The sequence below is a fragment of the Sinocyclocheilus grahami genome, unplaced genomic scaffold (genome assembly GCF_001515645.1).
Source record: "Sinocyclocheilus grahami isolate Dianchi unplaced genomic scaffold, SAMN03320097.WGS_v1.1 scaffold34.1, whole genome shotgun sequence".
Lineage (NCBI taxonomy): Eukaryota > Metazoa > Chordata > Actinopteri > Cypriniformes > Cyprinidae > Sinocyclocheilus > Sinocyclocheilus grahami.
Genome location: NW_015505213.1, coordinates 1,842,340 through 1,862,973, shown reverse-complemented (window position 1 = coordinate 1,862,973; position 20,634 = coordinate 1,842,340). Strand labels below are relative to the sequence as shown.

Below are 20,634 nucleotides of genomic sequence, written 5' to 3'. Positions count from 1 at the left end.
CTTGTGGTCCGTTCACTCAGGACACGTTCTTGCGTTCTCTCTCTGTGAATTGTTAATTTGTTTTACACATGTGGGTCAATGACAGTATGCCATAATCATAATATTTAGTTTTTTTTAAAAAGGAGCATTTGGAGCATAATATCAAATTTGTCAGGGTAATAACTGTCCTGATATCATAATGAAGAAAAAAAGCTTCAATAAAAGCATTTAAAAAAAAAAGAAAGAAAGAAAACATTAAGCAATTTGACTGAAGATGAATATAAAAACAATTATTTTTAATTATGTAATATTAGTCTTTTATTATTTTATATGAAAACTTTACCAATACTTATTTTTAACTTTTGAACTGTTGTTTGCTAAATCTAATTCTGGCTAAAACTATCAAGCTGATAGTCGCAAGAAAAAAAACTTAAATCAGGAAATTATACTCGTATACAGGGCCCCTGCAAACCCATTTCTTAAAATATTAGAAAATGTGTGACAGTACCTATTTTTATGACTGGTTAGTTTAGGTTGTAAAATATCATGTGGTGTTAGTACCCCAAAAAACGTATTATATTTAATTTAATTAATAAAAATATAATCTTTTTTACTTGAAAAATGTATTTATTTTTTTTAAATAATGATTCAAATGTACACTCAATTGTATTCAAGTAAAGTTATTAAACACCAACTCATATGAAACCAACATGAGAACAAAACATACTTTTTTTTTAAGAATCATGAATGCTTCTATATATCATTGACCCATGTGTCCGCCTTTTAAAACAATGAACACATCTATAATCATTCTTTTCAAATGTGATCAGTCTAGCTGTGTCAGTGCAAGAACTCGTTCTGTGTGAACGCTGTAACTGTAGCAGCGTAAACTACCCCGGGCCGATAGATTGTGATAAAATGAGAGAAACTAGCCTTTTGCTGTCAGTAAGAGTAACTATAGCAATGAGACTGCATGTGGCACTCGTTTTTCAGATGGTATGATTACACTCCAAGCAAACGTTTACAGTTTTCTGTTGGTGACTAAGAAAGTCTACCTCCATTGTGTAGAGTTACTTCGGAATGATTTCATGCGGCTGTTCTGGGTCATGATATCTGGGAGTGTTGGACATGGAAGACCCGCTCACACAATAGACCTACTGTATTAGCAGTTCTCTATCCGAGGCCCCCTTCAGTCATTTAAACATGGGCAGGCCCACTTTGTTTGCTCTTACCCCTTGCAGCTGTTTTTTTAAACTCTTTTCTTGCATAATGGCATGTGATTTGGGCCCGCCATGGCAACCCTGGGTTGCTGTGGCAGTATTTGAAGGAATTTCTCCGCACCCAGTATAATGAGCAAAATTCCTGGTCTGTAGAGTTTTAAAGTGCCAGTTCGTAGAACTAAAGCCACATTTATTTTCATTTAAGCATTACTCGTTAGGATGGTGTACAGACATACTACACGAAAAGTAGGCAGTGTATGTTTGTAATGTATGTACTGTTAAAATTGTCTTTTTGATGCTGAAATGTTTGCACATTTTGAGACCATGATTTTTACACTGATTTTAATACTTTTGCCAGTGTTCGTCACGTCATTCTGTGTGTTTGTAAGCGACGTGCGATCTGAATGCTTGTTTTCTGTTCAAGCGGATATGAGATAAAACGGTTACCCTGGTTACCAGGCTTGTTGGTTAGGTTGGTCACATGGTCACTCACTGATGTACAGTCTGCTCTCGTCTGTGGTCAATTCATTGCCACTGTTATGTCGCAACTCGTTCCTCAAATGAACACACTTGCGAAATTAACAGACAAATGATGTCTGTTTTTTTGTAAATTCAGAGTTAGAAAATGAGAGCCGAATGTCTAAATGCTGACTGGTGCCAAAGAAACTGACTTGGACCAACATGACTGGTATCCTGGCCGGAGTTTGTTGTAAAGCAAATTGAGAATCTTCCTACTGGAATGTAATGTCAGAATTTTTTCACCACTAGGTGGCATCATTCAACGATTTGCCTGTATATAAATTGTTGGATTTTTCTTCTTCGAAATATCTCTCCAGTTTAACAATAGAGTTCCATCGCTGCAGACTGCATTGTTTATTTATGAAAGTAATTACAGGAAGTTTTCCATGAACTCAAACAGGCTAGATTCGTCAGCGAAACACGCCACTTCTGCCACTCCAGGGTCATGAATGCACTTTGTATTTGTTCGTGTGAGTGTTATATATCGTCTGAGTGTGTTTTGACTGTGTGTGTTTCAAAGAGACTTCTTTTCTGTGTGCCGGTTGAGTGAGATTATTGCCAGCGCACTCAATGCCTTGCGCCTTGTACAACTGATGACAGAAAAGTAATAAAAAAATTTAAAAAAAGACAAAAACAAAAGAAGTTTAGAACTCTGAAATGAAATGTAATTTTTTTTTTTAGACAGTACTCTTATCTGGTACAGAACTTCTATCTGTTGTTTGTCCTCTTTGTCTATTGTATGAGAAAAGCCATGTTTATAATTCAATTTGGTTTGTGACCAATAAGCCTGTTTATATCAAATCTGTATATCAGTGGTACGCATATTTTTTTTATATATATATTTTTATTTTCTGTTTTTTTTTTACTCAAAATTCGAAGCATGATTGGCATCATGAAGGCCCACCTCTGTGGTCTGCTGATGGCAGGACTGATCGGCCTACTTGCAGGATGACATCTTGAGATTGTCTATGACGGCTGGCACTTTGTAAAGTGTTGCTAATGATGATGAAAATAAATAAAAGATATTTATTTCACATTTCATGGTGCTATATTGATTGCTTGACATATAGTACATCTTAGAGTCATGTACTTTTATGTTTTAATATTTTTACAGCTAGAAATTGCTCTGCGAGTGCTATAGCTGTGCAGTTATCTTTCAAATTGCTTATCTCCTTATTTTTAATTCTAAAAAATATGTATTTTTACCTTGTAGCCATATAGCATGCAAAAGTTTGTGGTCTGTAAGTTATAATTTTTTTTATGTTTATGAAAGATGTCCCTGATACCCGCCCAGGTGGCACTTATTTGATCAATTGTAAAATATAATTATAATTTAAAATAACAATTTTCTCTAGTATTACTATTACTCCAGTCTTCAGTGTCATATGATCCTCCAGAAATCATTCTAAAGCTGATTTGCTGATGAAACTTTTGTTTGTTTGTTTTGAATGTTGAAAACAGTTGTGCTGCTTAATATTTTTGTGGGAGGGAAGCTCTGATACAAGTTTTTCAGGATTCTTTGATGAATTGAAAGTTCAAAGGAATAGCATTTGACTCAGAGGTGGACAGTAACTAAGTACATTTACTTGAGTATTGTACTTAAGTACACTTTTTGAGTATCTGTACTTTACTTGAGTATTATTTTTTTCTGGGAACTTATGACTTTAACTTCACTACATTTGAAAGACAAATATTGTACTTTTCACTCCACTACATTTCTATCAAGGTCCTCGAATGTTAAAGCAGTGTTGCTGTTGTAAAGCTATACAGCTACAGTTGTGTTGCTGGGTTTTAAAGCAGGTTTGATTTTTCTTTCTTTCTTATCACTCTGTATTTACAGGATTTCACTGTCGACTCTGTTCAAATGTGGATGAATGGCTACACGCACACACTGTCAGAGCTGTGTGAGATCACTACCATCCTGCTTTTATGAGCGTGGGTAGGGGTGTTAATTTTTTCCCCCATAGGTTTTTAACATTCTAAAAGCTCTTTATTCCAACGATACTACAAGCTAGTAGGTGTAATGTATTCAAAGTTGCATCAGAAGTATTGCAAGTATTACTTACAACAATAAAACAGTGCATTGACATAAAAAAGGTTTTGGTACTTAAGTACTTTTAAAAGCAAGTACTTCTGTACTTTTACTTAAGTAAAAATCTGTCTTTACAACTTCTACTTGTAATGGAGTAATATTTGACCAGCAGTATCTGTACTTTCACTCAAGTAATAGAGTTGAGTACTTTGTCCGCCTCTGGATTTGTTTGAAATACAAATGTATGAATGTCTTTACTGTCACTTTTGATCAATTTAATGCATCTTTGCTGAATAAAAGTATTAATTATTTTTTTTCTTAAAAAAAACAAAAAACCGTACTGACCCCAAACTTCAGAAAGGTAGTGCTTTGTTTTAGCTGTAAAAAAAAAAAAAAGACCCTAGTATACCTTTTATACAGGTGACTTAACAGTAACGCCTTGTGTTTTTCCACGTGTGACAGTTACATTGTGTCAAACTCTGGGTGTGTGCGCACCGTTCCGGGCTGTGTCTCAAAACCACAGACCCAGTGAACCGTTCATCTAGATGGCTTTGTTGAGCATCATAGGCGTTTTGGTTTGAAACGTGGCAATGTTGTCTATGTAGGCAGTTCACTAGGCTTTGAGACACTATGAATCCCGCCCAGGGTTTGACACAAAACATCTTAGTATGCTGTCGTCTAGTTTCAGATGTCCAGTTCGACAGACGCCAGTCATCATGTTGTCTTCTCTTGTAAAAGCTGATCGTCTCGCATCTCATGTTGGCAAAAAATATGCGCCATTTTATGAATTCATAGCGCGAACCCTGAAGTCTCAACCAGGCGATGTAGATTTGCACAGCGCAACATCGATCTCTGGAAACTACAAAACCATAGATGATCTACCGGGACCCAGCCTGGCAACAACTGCGTACTGGCTCTTCGTTAAAGGATACGCGGATAAAAGTCATGCAATGCAGGTAAGACACTTTTTTTTTTGCTTTATGAATTTGCAAGTTTGTACACTCAAACTACTGCGTAACAGGAATAACGTTTCTTTGGGAGTGTTTTAAGATGTACACAGTCATCAATACATCAAATGAATGTCCATATTTATAAATAGCCTGTATATGAAACTATGTAAAGCAAAGTGTTGAGACATTGCTAACTACTCGTGCAGGAACTGATTTGTTAAGGAACATTTTTATGATGTTTAACAAGCATTAAAATAGGCTTCTTAGACTCGGGAAATCCTGCCTGATGCTGGCAGCTGATATCTCTGGAATGTGAAATCAGTATGGAAAGCCCTTTTAGTATGTATTCCTTAAATCTAATATCTAAATGTATGTTAGTAATTCAAATGTGACTAGTATCTTTTCCAGTTTCACTAGTAGCTATTTGGTATTATTATTTTTAATTATTTCAACAGTCCTTCTAGTACTTATCATTTTTATGGTCTTCTGTCATTTCAGGCTTTCCGTAAATGTTTCTAGTTTTGCGGGAAATTTGATTATTATTTGCTTTACTAAACAGCGTTCTTTAAACTTTCTGAATGCTTCATCAGTATGATGGAGGGATTTTGATGTGCTAAAAGACCAACAGGAAATGTATGCGTGTGTGTGCTAGGGATGTGCATCTCATGACTGAGGCCGATACGATACGCATCTCGATGCATAGCCAACGATACGATACATTAAAGATACATATGAAGCAGCTACCGATACGATACAATTCACCCTTGTTACGATGCATTGCGATCCGATTTCGATTCGATGCAACATAATGCGATTCGATGCAATGGAAAAAATATGATCACTTTTAATGCCGCAAGGCCTGTTTCATAAAACAAGTTTACCAAATAAGCCAGGCTTATTTTATTTAGTCTGACTCATTGGCAAATGATTTGGTTCCATAAAGCAAATTTAACATAGGTCAACTTCAGTCACTGTGGCAACTTATGCTGGGAAACTAAAGCAGGTTAACTCTCAGATTAAGCGGAGTTCCTCTAACACTGACCAATAGGAACGCTATTATTTGACTTTTAAAATTTTTTTATTTTACAGTGCTAGCCAAGCAGAAAGGCTCTCTCTGGTTTAATGACAGCTGTACCATAGCAGAACATTAGAACATTACAGTCTAAAATTGCTCTTTAAAGCATTAAAATCACTGAATTAAAATCAAAATAAATAATAAAGAAATTGAAGGTTTAAAATTCTACAAAAGGCACATTTAATGTCCAACAACAAATATTTTAGCAAAATGTATATTTTACTCAGAATTATTGCGCTCCTATTCGATTGCACGCCGTCTGTTTAGCGTGCTTGCGTGCAGCAGCACTCGTTCACTCGCGTAAGCCTCGCCCACTCCTGACAGCGAAATGGATATATTTGCATGACTTTCTAACATTTACAGATGAAAAATATACCTTTGGCATGTCAGTTATGCACTGAGGAAAACACAACGTCTCAAATGCATTAAACAGCACGAATATATTCGCTGTTTGCCATGGTGGATCGATTTGATCCATAATCGACATTAAGGGCTGCTTAAGAATAAGCGTGCACAAATTAGTGAGATTGTGTGAGCTTAATTCGTTGTTTATGGAAACGCTTTAGCCCCGATTGATTTGTTAGGTTATTTCAAGTCAGGTTTTGGACTTTAATCCCAGTTTTTTTCTCGGGTCTCCTACATAGATCACAGATTATTGGTCACTTTCTAAATAATAAAAGTATAGCGCATCCACTAGTAATTATATATAGATAAATCTTTTTTTACCGTTGCAAATATGTTAGAAACGATGCATCACGATACAAATGCGACTTGTAGCCGATACACACTTTTTAAACTGATGCATCGCATCGTTAACTTTTTATGCCGATGCACCGAGCGAATCGGGGAATCTTCCCATCCCTAGTGTGTGCAGACAAGTGTGAAACACCTGGAAAAAGGAATGTTATTTTAGAGACCCTACATCCTAGCTTCTAAGAAGATGATTTGCATTAAAACACCTCTAGGGGACATAGATGCCTTAAATGGATGCATATGTTGAAAATGCAGTATGATTGAATGAGATTGAAGCATCCTGGTTTGATTGGAGTATAAATACTGAGTCAAAGTGTTCCTCCTTTTGTTGCGCTCTGCAGCCAACTTGAATGACTGTTATGACTGTAGAGTGTAGACCTTTTCTTGCAATGAATCTTCAAAAGACTTGTCTTACCTTCATTGAAATGGAAAATTGCCACAACACTAGTACATAATTATTAGCTATTAGAATTTATTAGCTTAGTTAATCATATCTATTCCAATAGTTACTAGTATCTATTGAGGCTGTAATAGATATTAGATGTTGTTAAATATTAATTGACCAATTGTTTTAGGCAAAATGCTGAACAGATTTAATTATGTATTATTAATATATATGTATGTATAGTTGAGAATGTGTTGCGTGTTAACCAGGAACATTCTCTGTGTTGAATGAACTTACTCCTGGACACGTTTATGGAACCAACATACCTCGAGTAAGCAAGGTTTGGGTTAATCAACCGAGAGTTCAGGATTTAGCAGATGGTAAGTTAACCTTGCTTTCTGGAATACACCCCTGCTTAATCCATATGGATTCATTTTACAACAGCTTTATGATCTTTTTGTGTCTTCTAAATTTTTTTCGTTTGTAATAAATAAATCTATCAAGACATTTTTAACATCCAGCTAAAATACAAGTCCTCTATCCATAATATTGCTTTCATTGAAGAAACAAACTCGTCTACATCTTGGATGGCCTTAGGGATGAGTAGATTTTCATTTTATTGGGTGAACTATTCTTTACGTCATCTTGAGGTCTCCTTGGGAGTTTGCTGAGGCCCTCTGGAGGGCCCTGGCCCCCTAGTTTAGAATCACTGCATTAAACAAAAATGGGAGATGGTATTTAAAGGGGTCATATGAGGCGATTTCAATTTTTCCTTTCTCTTTGGAGTGTTACAAGCTCTTGGTGCATAAAGAAGATCTGTAAAGTTGCAAAGACTAAAGTCTCAAATCCAAAGAAATATTCTTTATAAAAGTTAAGAGTCAGCCACGCCTACCTAAAACGTCTCGTTCTAACACGCCCCCACATATCTACATCGCTATGTGGGAAGATTTGCATAACGCTGCCCAAATGTTTACGCAAAGAAGGAAGGCGTAACTTTTATTCTCACTGTAGTATTGTTGCTGCCGCCACCAAGTCGTGAAGGCCACTGTGTGATTCGGTGTGAAAGCGAAACTACTTTGTTTGGTCTTCCAAAAGAGGACTATATCTGCTTCGTCATGCCTGGAGCTGATCCGTGCTGGTTGCTGAGGAAATACATCAACTTTGCGCTGTGGATCGCTGGATCGACTTTCACCGTGGACGAAGCGGAGTCCAGCCCGGGGTCGTCACATGTGGTTGCCGCAAGCCTCCTTCGTCGAATCCGCCGCCTCTGCTCACTCTAGACAGCCGTGTGTGACGCTGTGTTTCGTTGTGAAAGCGAAACTACTTTGTTTGGCCTTCCAAAAATGGACACGACTAGAAATCAGTGGTTAAGTTGTATTTACAACACTGTTCCAGAACACTTCAACCCAAATATTCAGATGTGTGCAGAGCATTTTATGGAGGACTGTTTACTGATCCTGGGAGAGTAGACTACAATGCCGGCTGTTCTGACTCAAAGATTGTAAGTACGTTTTTTATATTTAAAGAGTTTTTATATTTTATAAATTTAAAAGGAGTTTTTTGGGCAGTGTAGAGTAGGGCTTGTTGTTTGTCATTTCTCCGATCACAAATGCAGACATGGTTTTATGTTTATGCGGCGCAGCGCGATGCAACGCGTAAAAAGACAGTATAAGTCATTATAATCCATAATTATGTCCCCACTAGATGAAACGAATGCCTCGTTTATAATGGGTTTTCATGTTTTTGAATCATCGCTCCGGCCTGACAGGGCATCATCACAATATGGTAAGGGGTGTAACATTTCCGTCTCACACTTGAGGTATTCGGCCAATCACAACGCACTGGATAGCTGGCAGATCACAGCACACCTTGCTTTTTTTTAGAACAATGAAGTTTGTAAAAATCGACGTGTTTCAGAAAGGCGGGGCAGAGGAGAAACAATAATGTACAGTATGTGGAAAATAATGTGTTTTTTGAGCCTTAAACTGCATAAACACATTTCATTACACCAAATACACAAAATAATGTTCTTTTTAGCAGCATCATATGATCCCTTTAAACATTTTACAAAATGACACGACTCCTATTTAACCTTAGGTTACTCCAGGAAGGAGAGTCCATTTATTATCTGTAATGTACGTAAGTAGCTAAATGGCCTATTGTGTACGATAAATAATTGGCAATAAACACACAATGATTTTCCCCCCACGTCTATTGCAGGTGGAGCATAAGCGCCTGTATGGTCCGATCTGGCGGTCACGCTTTGGGCCGTTTGATGTGGTAAATGTGGCGACGGCTGAACTGATTGCACAGGTGATCCGACAGGAGGGTCGTTACCCAGTGCGGACTGATCTGCCTCACTGGAAAGAATACAGAGACATGAGAGGACAGGCATACGGAATTCATGTAGAGTAAGCACCTCTCTCCTTCACACATAGTCTGCTGTGCCAAACCTGTTTGACTTTATTTTTTCTGGAGCTCTGGATCATCTTGAGGACGCAAAAGCACCATAAAAGTATGATAAAATCAGCCTTTATGACTCTTTTACACCACATCGTCCAAGCAATACAATAGCTCTGTGTGCCAAACAGTACTAAATGTAAGATTATTCCATGATAATCTTTAGTTGAACCAAAGACTATAGAAATACAAAGATGGTTCACGGCGTCCGAAAGCTCTAAAATGCTGCCTTCAGAGGCAGCATTTCAAGGCATGAAGGCATCAAGGCATGTCCAAATACAAATTCTGCTTCACTTCCTGTCTTCGGAGGTACCTTCTTCTGATCGAATTTTGAAGGCAGCATAGATGTATCCTTCGCTGCCTTTGATATCCCACAATCCTGTGCGTTCCATACCGTGATGGTTGGGATAAAAAATTAAAGATGGCATCTGAAAGTTGCGTTTGGTGGTCAGGTTGTGGGTAAATGTATATTTCTGACTAACTTTTTGCACTTTTGATGTTATTTCTAGTGAGAAATCAGTATTATAATAATTAAATATTCGTTTAGTTATCACAAAAACTCGTTCTATTTTGTTGTAGATCATTAAACCGTTACGCTGCCTCAGAAGCCTGTCCGAAATAAGTTTCATGAGGTGCCTTCGTGCAAAAACGCTGCCTGCAAAGTCATTGCCTCATAAGGCAGCAAGTCAGCTGCCTAGGCTTTCGGACGTAGAATGGGAGAAAATGCAACGCGCAATATGGCGAAATAGTCCCGCCTTCTAAATGAAAGAGCCAATCGCTGATTGGTAAAGTCATTGCGTCACAGCAGCGGTTCACACTGCACGATTTTAGCCTCGATTGTCACTCGCCGACAGGTTTTGCGAAATCGGAGGCAAATTGGTGCTTGTTCACGCGAGTGACAATCACACAGTGTGAATTATCAAAAACGCGATCTGAGAGAATCGCCAATGCGTCGCCGATGCCCATGAAATATTTGGCATGCTAAATATCTGGACCTGTCGGCAATTTTGTGAGCAAGAACCTATATAAATCAGTCAAGTCAATGCGTTTCAAATTATAATCTAAAAATTCAGTACTATGAAATGTGTACATGTGAGCATGCACAGTCATAAGCGCAATATAAATCAGTATTATAATAATTAAATATTCGTTTAGTTATCACAAAAACTCGTTCTATTTTGTTGTAGATCATTAAACCGTTACGCTGCCTCAGAAGCCTGTCCGAAATAAGTTTCATGAGGTGCCTTCGTGCAAAAACGCTGCCTGCAAAGTCATTGCCTCATAAGGCAGCAAGTCAGCTGCCTAGGCTTTCGGACGTAGAATGGGAGAAAATGCAACGCGCAATATGGCGAAATAGTCCCGCCTTCTAAATGAAAGAGCCAATCGCTGATTGGTAAAGTCATTGCGTCACAGCAGCGGTTCACACTGCACGATTTTAGCCTCGATTGTCACTCGCCGACAGGTTTTGCGAAATCGGAGGCAAATTGGTGCTTGTTCACGCGAGTGACAATCACACAGTGTGAATTATCAAAAACGCGATCTGAGAGAATCGCCAATGCGTCGCCGATGCCCATGAAATATTTGGCATGCTAAATATCTGGACCTGTCGGCAATTTTGTGAGCAAGAACCTATATAAATCAGTCAAGTCAATGCGTTTCAAATTATAATCTAAAAATTCAGTACTATGAAATGTGTACATGTGAGCATGCACAGTCATAAGCGCAATATAACTGCGCATGCGCATTGGCTGGTCTAGCCTGAAAAATAAGCTTTTTTTACGCTATTTTAGCATAAGAAACAAAATTCATTGAGCCGTTCATTTCATATTTTGTTTGCCGATTTGAAATATGTAATTTAATTGCGACTTCAGCGAGCATTTTTTGAGATTTCAGGATCCCCCCCATTCATTTAAATAGGACTTGGTCTTGTTTGAGCTACCCGGAGGCGTTGCAAATATGGCCGCCGAGTGAACAGACTTTCCTTGAATGGGACTTTGGTTGAACTCAATAACCAGATCAATTCTATTCTATACAAATCATCCAGAGCACTATTGTGAATTGTATCAAGTGATTCATTAAAAAGATATGAATCAAATCTATTTCTATCATGATTCCCATGAATGGTGGACCTCAAGATTAACCGAATTTTGGTTTGATTGATTGTTTGTCATTTTGGAATTTGACAGCCCCAGTCCTTTACTTAATATTCTTACTGATATACTATTGAAATGTTTGGCCAGAATTTCCTTCAAAACTTCAACCTTTGGTGTTCAATGAGTGCAAGAAGGTCATATGGGTTTGGGATGACATTTATAATAAATAACAAGTTCAGATGCAAAAGCCACTAAGTCCCATCTGAAATTTTCTTCTAAAATGAGCATTTTTCTCAGGCTCCTATGTGTAGGTTCAGTAATTTCACTTTAATGGCAATGATGGTTCTTTTTAGAAGAACAAATTTCAGATGGCACTTGGAGGCTTTTGCATCTGAACTCTTCAAATAAATTATGACAAAAGTTTCATTTTTGGAGTGGACTACACTACCATAAAATGCCTACAATAAAAATTGAAGATTTTTTTATTTGGTTCAGATGAAAAAAAATTAAAGATTCTTTTTAGTCAGCAAGGACTCTTAAATTGATCAAAAGTGACAGTAAAGACTTTAATAATGTTACAGAAGTTTTTTTTTTTAAATTTCAAATAAATGCTCTGAGCAAAGAATACTAATAATATGTAAGAATGTATCATGGCTTCCACAAAAAAAAATACAAAAAAAATGAAGTAGCACAACTGTTTTCAATATTGATAACAATAAGAAATGTTTCTTAAACACAAAAAACCCAATGGCTGATAAAATTCAACTTTGCCATAAAAGCACATTTTTAAATACATTAAAATAGAAAATAGTTATTTTAAATTGTAATAATATTTTACAGTATACCTGTTTTAACTGTATTGTTGGTCAAATAAATACAGCCTTGGTGAGAGTAAGATACTTCATTTAAATACTTTTTAAAAAATCGTACCCACCCCAAGCTTTTAGATGATAATGCATTTCTTTAATGCCAATATTTGATAAAATCACCAATTTAGACTTTTTTTCTGCGTTTTTCAGCACAGGCCCTGAGTGGTATCGCATCCGCAGTGCTCTGAACCCTAAGATGCTTAAACTGAAGGAAGTAGCAGCATATGCTCCCATAATTCACGAGGTTGTGTCTGATCTCCTACAGCGTGTGGAACTCCTGCGTCTGCGCAGTCCAGACCAGGTCACCGTCAAGGACCTCGCCTCTGAGCTCTACAAATTTGGCTTTGAGGGTATGTGCAGATAGAGAATGGTAACAATATCCTGGAGCTCGTCGCAGTAATGTTTGAACAAACAGCACTATACTCTTGTGAAGTCTAGAATTTTTATTTTGACTGTGGTTTTTCTTTCCTGCTGTTCAGGAATCTCCTCGATCCTGTTCGAAACTCGATTAGGCTGTTTACAGGAGGAAATTCCCACAGACACCCTGCGGTTCATATCTGCCGTCAATGACATGTTGGCGCTGTCAGAGATGGTTCTTTTTTTCCCACGCTGGACCCGTCACATCTTCCCGTTCTGGAAACGGTTTGTCCAGGCATGGGATGACTTGTATGACGTAGGTATGCTGAAGTTTAATGTCTGCATTAGGGACGCACAATATATCATTAGCATATTGGTTATATACAGTATCTCACAGAAGTGAGTACACCCCTCGCATTTTTGTAAATATTTTATTATATCTTTTCATGTGTGCAACACTGCAGAAATGACACTTTGCTACAATGTAAAGTAGTGAGTGTACAGCTTGTATAACAGTGTAAATGTTCTGTCCCCTCAAAATAACTCAACACACAGCCATTAATATCTAAACCGCTGGCCACAAAAGTGAGTACACCCCTAAGTGAAAATGTCCAAATTGGGCCCAAAGTGTCAATATTTTGTGTGGCCACCATTATTTTCCAGCACTGCCTTAACCCTCTTGGGCATGGAGTTCACCAGAGCTCACAGGTTGCCACTGGAGTCCTCTTCCACTCCTCCATGATGACATCACGGAGCTGGTGGATGTTAGAGACCTTGAGATGCTCAGTAGGGTTTAGGTCTGGAGACATGCTTAGCCAATCCATCACCTTTACCCTCAGCTTCTTTAGCAAGGCAGTGGTCGTCTTGGAGGTGTGTTTGGGGTTGTCATCATGTTGGAATACTGCCCTGTGGCCCAGTGTCCAAAGAGAGGGGATCATGCTCTGCTTCAGTACGTCACAGTACATGTTGGCATTCATGGTTCCCTCAATGAACTGCAGCTCCCCAGTGGACAGCAAATTTACACTGTTATACAAGCTGTACACTCACTACTTTACATTGTAGCAAAGTGTCATTTCTTTAGTGTTGTCACATGAAAAGGTATAATAAAATATTTACTAAAATGTGAGGGGTGTATTCACTTCTGTGAGATACTGTGTGTGTGTGTGTGTGTGTGTGTATATATGTATCTGTGTATGTTATATGTGACCCTGGACCACAAAACCAGTCTTAAGTCGCTGGGGTGTATTTGTAGCAATAGTCAAAAATACATTGTATGGGTCAAAATTATAGATTTTAATTTTATGCCAAAAATCATTAGGATATTAAGTAAAGATCATGTTCCATGAAGATATTTAGTAAATTTCCTACCGTAAATATATGAAAACTTAGTTTTTGATTGGTAATGCTAAGTGCTTCATTTGGACAACTTTAAAGGTGATTTTCTCAATATTTAGATTTTTTTGCACCCTCAGATTTCAGATATTCAAATAGTTGTATCACGACCAAATATTGTCCTATCCTAAAAACCTTACATCAATGGAAAGCTTATTTATTCGGCTTTCAGATGATGTATAAATCTCAATTTTGAAAAATTGACACTTAAAGGGTTAGTTCACCCAAAAATGAAAATTACTCGCCCTCAAGTCATCCTAGGTGTGTATGACTTTCTTCTTTCAGACGAATCCAGTCGGAGTTATATTAAAAATGGTCTTTGATCTTTCAAGCTGTTTCATGGCACTCAGCGGGTGTTGCATGCATCAGTCAAAAAGCAGTTAAATAAAATGCGCCCATCCATAAAAAAAAAAGTGTCTCACACGGCTCCGGGGGGTGAACAAAGGCCTTCTGTAGTGAATCGATGTGTTTTTGTAAGAAAAATATCCATATTCAAAACGTAATAATCACTTTAATCTAGCTTGTGCTCACTGTAGTAAACTGGAAGCAGTTCTGGGAGCAAGACGTATGGGTCTCGTGAAAACCAACGTTTATTAACCGGAGCAAAGGAAGCAAAGTTTCTTTACTTTAGCAAAGTCAAACCAGTCTCCTCTTGGCTTATATCGAAATCCTCCGACATTCTTCTTTACAAATCCTCGTTTTGTACTTCTAATTAGTGACCGTTGTTTTGTTTTGATCTCTCCCCTGCGCTTCCGAGTGCGTCACTTCTGAGCGGCGCATGCGCAAAGCCAACCTCCATACGTCATCCGCCCGGAGCTGCTTCCAGTGTACAACTGTGAGTGCAAGCTACATTAAAGTGATTATTACGTTTTGAACATGGATATTTTTCTTACAAAAACGCATCGATTCGCTACAGAAGGCCTTTGTTCACCCCCCGGAGCCGTGTGAGACATTTTTTTTTTTATGGATGGGCGCATTTTAATTAAGTGCTTTTGGACTGATGCATGCAACACCTGCTGAGTGGCATTAAACAGCTTGAAAGATCAAAGACAATTTTTAATATAACTTCGACTGGATTCGTCTGAAAGAAGAAAGTAATATACACCTAGGATGACTTGAGGGTGAGTAATTTATGGGCTAATTTTCATTTTTGGGTGAACTAACCCTTTAAGACTGGTTTTGTGGTCCAGGGTCACATATACAAAATTCCAATATATACATTTTTTATTTTATAAATATCTTTACTGTCACTTTTGATCAATTTGCATCCTTGATTAATTTCTTTACGCCGTTAAAATCTGCAAGTACGTTTTTTTTTTAAATGTATACTTTTAAGATTTGAAGTACACTACAAGTGCATTTTCAATGCAGTTAAGCACACTTAATTTTCACAAGGTTAGGGATGCATAAAATGGCATATTTTCAAAATGTACTAGTTGGCGATTTTTCTGACTAACTAGTAAGTCCTGTATGACTAGGGTCCATCAGACTCAGGTCAGAATTACATGAGGTAATTCTGACCTTATGTTTAGCCTCAACATACACATGTTCTAATCTAGAGATTCTGAAGGAGTCCCTCTAGAGTAGGGTTTGACACCATAGGATATGATCTTGTGCACAGGTTTTCAAAAAAGCTGAACTACTTTAACTGGATGCACCTTCTTAAAAACAGAATTATCATGACCAAAATTTCTACTAAAATTCTGATAGGCAAAAGCATCTGCCTTCTTGTGTACATATGTATTCATTATTTGGTCGCTTTTGGCCACTGGAGTCAACTTATCAAAATTCAATGCAGTTGTATTGCATTAGAAATAGTATTGTAACAAGTGGTATCCGCAAAGACAATCTTCACTTTCTGACCCGTCCTTATAGTTACTTTTAATCAATTGTGGTCAAGGTGAGTTCACACAGGGGATAACCACAGATGTAATCCACCACATTAACTTTAAACGTGTCCCACTATTGTTTCACGGACAGAACTTGTCGACGGTCTTATCCATCCCTAACTGATAAATAACCTTTAACATATTATGTACTATGTTCCTAATCTCTGTGTAAATGTCTCTCAGGGTCCGTCAAGGCCACTGTTTATCAGATTTCCAGCGCGTTCGGCTAAATTATGTCCCACATTTAGCAACACAGGGTCGATAACCTGCTAAAGCAGCATTCCTTGCTGATGTCTTAACCTGTTTCTGCAACGTATAGCTGCTGATTTGAGAGAGCCCCGCCCCCTCATCTTCTGGGCATATTTCACTTTGCCAATCAGGTGTCATGCATTATTTGATAATGCCTATTTTCTTTGTCCTTGAAAGACGTCCAACACATTATCATGGACCTTGTACCACCTCGCAAGAGATGCAGAAGTACAGAACCGCCTCTATAATGAGATCGCATCTGTGTGTCCGAATAAAGAGCTGCCGACCGCAGAACACCTGACAAGGATGCCCTACATGAAGGCTGTCATCAAAGAAACTCTCAGGTGAGGGAAATCCGTCCTAGTCCACCCCCAAACACTAAGTGCAGGGAAAACAGTGCTATTCTATCTTGAAAGGGGTGAAAGTGGTCATTTGTTTCCCACATTATGCAGGAGTGGCCAAACCTCACTCATTTTATACTGCGACAAAAATAACCTTTGCTCTGTACTTATTTAAACAAACAACTCACATCATCAATAATGTCCTTCACAGGGATTTAAACATGCAGATATCTTTTGGAGAAACAATGAATTTGCAGTGAACTCATTTCAAAATGTAGTACTTTGGTACCTTTGACAGCACCTTAGATTCAAATGTATTTTCTCACAATATGCTGCTTTTTAATCATAGGATTTATCCTGTTGTCCCTGGTAATGGACGCCTGACTGTGGATTCGGAAGTAATTGTGGATAATTATTGGTTCCCTAAGAAGGTAACCACACAGACACGTGCACAGCTCAAATAGTTCTATTGAAACATGTAATACAGTAATTAAACCTGGCCTAACTCCAGCCTTCATGTGTTTTCTCTCTCTTTCTCTCTTCACAGACACAGTTCCATCTCTGTCACTACGCTGTTAGTCACGACGAGAGTAATTTCCCTGAACCGGAGTGCTTTGTTCCAGACCGCTGGTTGAGAGACAACCCGTCTCGCTCTCAGCATCACCCCTACAGTTCTGTCCCGTTTGGGGTTGGTGTTCGGGCCTGCGTGGGGAAGAGGGTCGCAGAGCTGGAGATGTACTTTGCCCTAAGTAGAGTAAGTATGACGCTTTCACACTATCTGCAAGTTCAGTTTCACACCCAATAGTCAAAATATTCTGTTAAACCAAGAACAAAACCAGGTTGACAATATTGATTAGCTGTTTTCAATCAATCATCATCCCTAAATTCCAAAATATACATCCAAAGTCTGATAAATATACTTCCAAAAGTCTAAGCTTTCAAATTCTGTCAATTGTATAACAAAATTCTGACACACTTTAATATGGTGTGCCTCAGTTCATATGGCAAGTGCACATCAGTCCTCTTTAGTACTAGTTATAGCATGAAATAAACATAAATGAACATCAGAAGGTGTGTTGAAAGCACAGTACAACTCACTGAAAAGTATCATGTCTCATGTAATCGCTCAATCAGTGTTTCAACAGCGGTCAATAAAACAGCTTGTAAACAATGTTATGTAATGCGACATTTACCTCAGGAAAGCCTGAGTTAGCTAAAAAAAAGACTCTAGAGAGGAGCATTTTGCTGAATATTTGCACTATATTACATAATCACTGTCTTATTTATGGTACGATTGAATAAATCTGTCATCAAAACATTTTTAGAACATCCTCCATTTAAATGTTCATGTTTTAAAAATGAATTGGAGTAGACGCACATAGTTAAAAGGTTCATATAAAAACTGCCTTATGTACAGTTTGAATGTTTGTATACAACTAAGTTTGAGTGTCGATTATTATATCTAAAAAACTGCAATTGAATTTGGAATATGTTGTTCATTTTAACCATTCATTTTATAGTAGCAACTGACGGGTTACCCTGTATAATTTACAGCATTAGTTTAGATTTTTAAGAAAAACTTACATGTACTGTACCTAATAAAATTACAAATGCATCTATATCAAATTGGCTCAAAATCAAACCAAAAGCTTGTAAATTGTTTTCAATTTCAATACCCGGGCCTATTGCTTTAGCTTTCATTGTTCGTTGCTAGTTTACAAAGTATGGACACGCCAGATGGAAAAGTCTGAGAAATATCACAAATGACATTATGTAGTGATGAAGAAAGTTACACTAATCAAATCTTATATTTAGTTTAGTTTTCCTTCACTATCTGATCAGCCCATTCATTAAAAAATATGACAGTTTAGATTTGTTATAGAAATTCCATATATGCACAATTTAGATCTCTAAAACTAGTTTTCTTTAACTTTAAAGAAACCTTTAAATCGAAAAAGTTTCAAATAAAATTTCAATCTGTTTTCTAAGAAATATATTTAGTCACGTGCATTCCAAACTTCTTGTTGATCTAATTTGAAGCTGATGTTTAAACTTCAGTTACCTCACTATTGTTATCTCTCTCATGCTCTCATTAATTTAACACTTTGCCCTTTTACCCCACAGCTGATGCAACATTATGAAGTCAGAACGGAGGAGGGAGCCCCGTCGATACATCCCAAAACCAGAACCCTGCTCATTCCCTCCAAACCTATTGACCTACAGTTTATCCCTCGGGCTTGATGCCAGCCAGCTCCAATCAATCTGTTAACCAAAATCAGTACCTTTAATTCAAATAATTTTGCCTTAAAGTTTGCCTTTTGAGAAGTTTTTGTGAAATGCTGTCTGTGGTCATTTAGGTTAAAAGTGAAAAATCACAACTGAGCTTAAATATTATAAGAGATATTTACAGCTGAGGTGTTCAATTCACCTAGGTTACATTGTTAAAGAAGCATTTGCAAACAGTCTAAAAAAATCCAACAGAGAGATATGAGTACCAAGTCTCTTGCAAAATCACTATTGCTTTTTTTAAACAGTGTGAAGGGAAATCAGGAAAGAGACAGAAGAAACAAAGACCTTCTGTTCATGTGTTGGTGGCAGTGACTCTGCAGAGATACTAGACAACAAAACCTGCTATTTGCTATGCCCATCAAGTATCTGATCAAGCAGAAAGAATGTTTTTAAAAAGACTCTATTATTTTTTTTAATGATGCTATCTTTGCTGTTTTTAATATATTCATTTAATTTTGATGTTATGGCATTTGTTCAAACTTTAATCAAAAGACATTCTTTGGAAATCTACTCTTCCCTTGATATTTGTTCCGAGCCAGGATGAAAGCAACGGATTAAATCGAAAGTTTAACTGGAAACGGAATGAACTAGAAATGGTAGTTTATATAAATAAACCTGTTGCCAAACCACTCACGTTGACTTGCATCTGTGAAAAGCTTATTGCATTTCAGCTATTGCTAAGGCAGCAATTCACATTTTATTTTTGCGTACCTTGATGTACTGATATAAATTTAAATAAAAATGTATAAAAAGCTATACACATTAAATAATAATAATAATGACATTACACTTAGCAACTAAAATATAAATTTAAATGTACAATTAAACTAATTTAAAATAACTATAATAGTAGGCTATCCAGCTACTAATATAACAGTGGAGCTGTTTTTGTATCAATAAAGAGCAATTTCAGTGTTTCAGTTGCAGTGCAATAATATTACAACAAGGACGTTAATTATAGCTATAATAGTTAAGTGCATGTGATTCTCTGTTGCTCAAGAGTTTGTCAGACATAGCTTTTGAAGCGACTTGGACGAGCTGATTGAGCAAAAGAATCAGCCGGGTGATTCATGTCACGTAATATCTACTATCTATTACCAGTTTATATGTGTAAACTTGTTCTAAATGAAATATTTCTATTGAAGTATACGAGATTTTGCTCTGACTACTCAAGGTACTTCATTAATTAGGCCTATGTCTTTGTTTACACAGTGACAAAATGAACAAGGAGGAAATAAAAAGCTAAAGCCATTGCTCTGTTAAGGACTGGGAGTTAGCTTATATAAAGGTGTTGGAGGTAGCCTATCTTTAAAGGGGTCCTATTACGCTCTTTTATAAAGTCTTGATTTTGTTTTGGGGGTGTACTAGAACAGGCTCTCATACTAGGTTGTTCGAAAAACACATTATTTTTCATGTTTTACATTATTACAACACCTCTCTCCCCAGTCTGGCATGAACGGCTCGAATAGTATCAAATGAAGGCCCGCCTTCTGAAATACGAAATGTACTGTGATTGGTTAGCTGGGCCAGCGTGTGTTGTGATTGGTTAGCTGGGCCAGTGTGTGCTGTGATTGGTTAGCTGGGCCAGTGTGTGCTGTGATTGGTTAGCTGGGCCAGTGTGTGCTGTGATTGGCAGCACTCAGCGCCTGGTCGAGAAATGTCATGCCCCTTAGCATAGCCGCCTGCGAGCTTCAGTGTAAATATTGCGTCAATATCAAATCAATTTGAGCGCGATTTAAACCCGGATGATTTTAACCACTCTAAGTTCGTCTGCCTTGGGAA

The 20,634-nt window shown here is 37.5% G+C and overlaps 1 protein-coding gene across 1 annotated transcript; it reads left to right on the top strand.

Moving 5' to 3' along the window:
• The first annotated feature begins 4,293 nt into the window (after nucleotides 1-4,293).
• Nucleotides 4,294-19,088, top strand: LOC107581419 (sterol 26-hydroxylase, mitochondrial-like). Its single transcript, XM_016266975.1, has 8 exons — nucleotides 4,294-4,706; nucleotides 9,134-9,324; nucleotides 12,486-12,685; nucleotides 12,815-13,008; nucleotides 16,400-16,566; nucleotides 16,913-16,994; nucleotides 17,111-17,317; nucleotides 18,688-19,088. The coding sequence occupies exons 1-8, from the start codon at nucleotides 4,419-4,421 to the stop codon at nucleotides 18,802-18,804; spliced, it is 1,446 nt and encodes a 481-aa protein (XP_016122461.1). The 5' UTR covers nucleotides 4,294-4,418; the 3' UTR covers nucleotides 18,805-19,088.
• The last annotated feature ends 1,546 nt before the right edge of the window (nucleotides 19,089-20,634 follow it).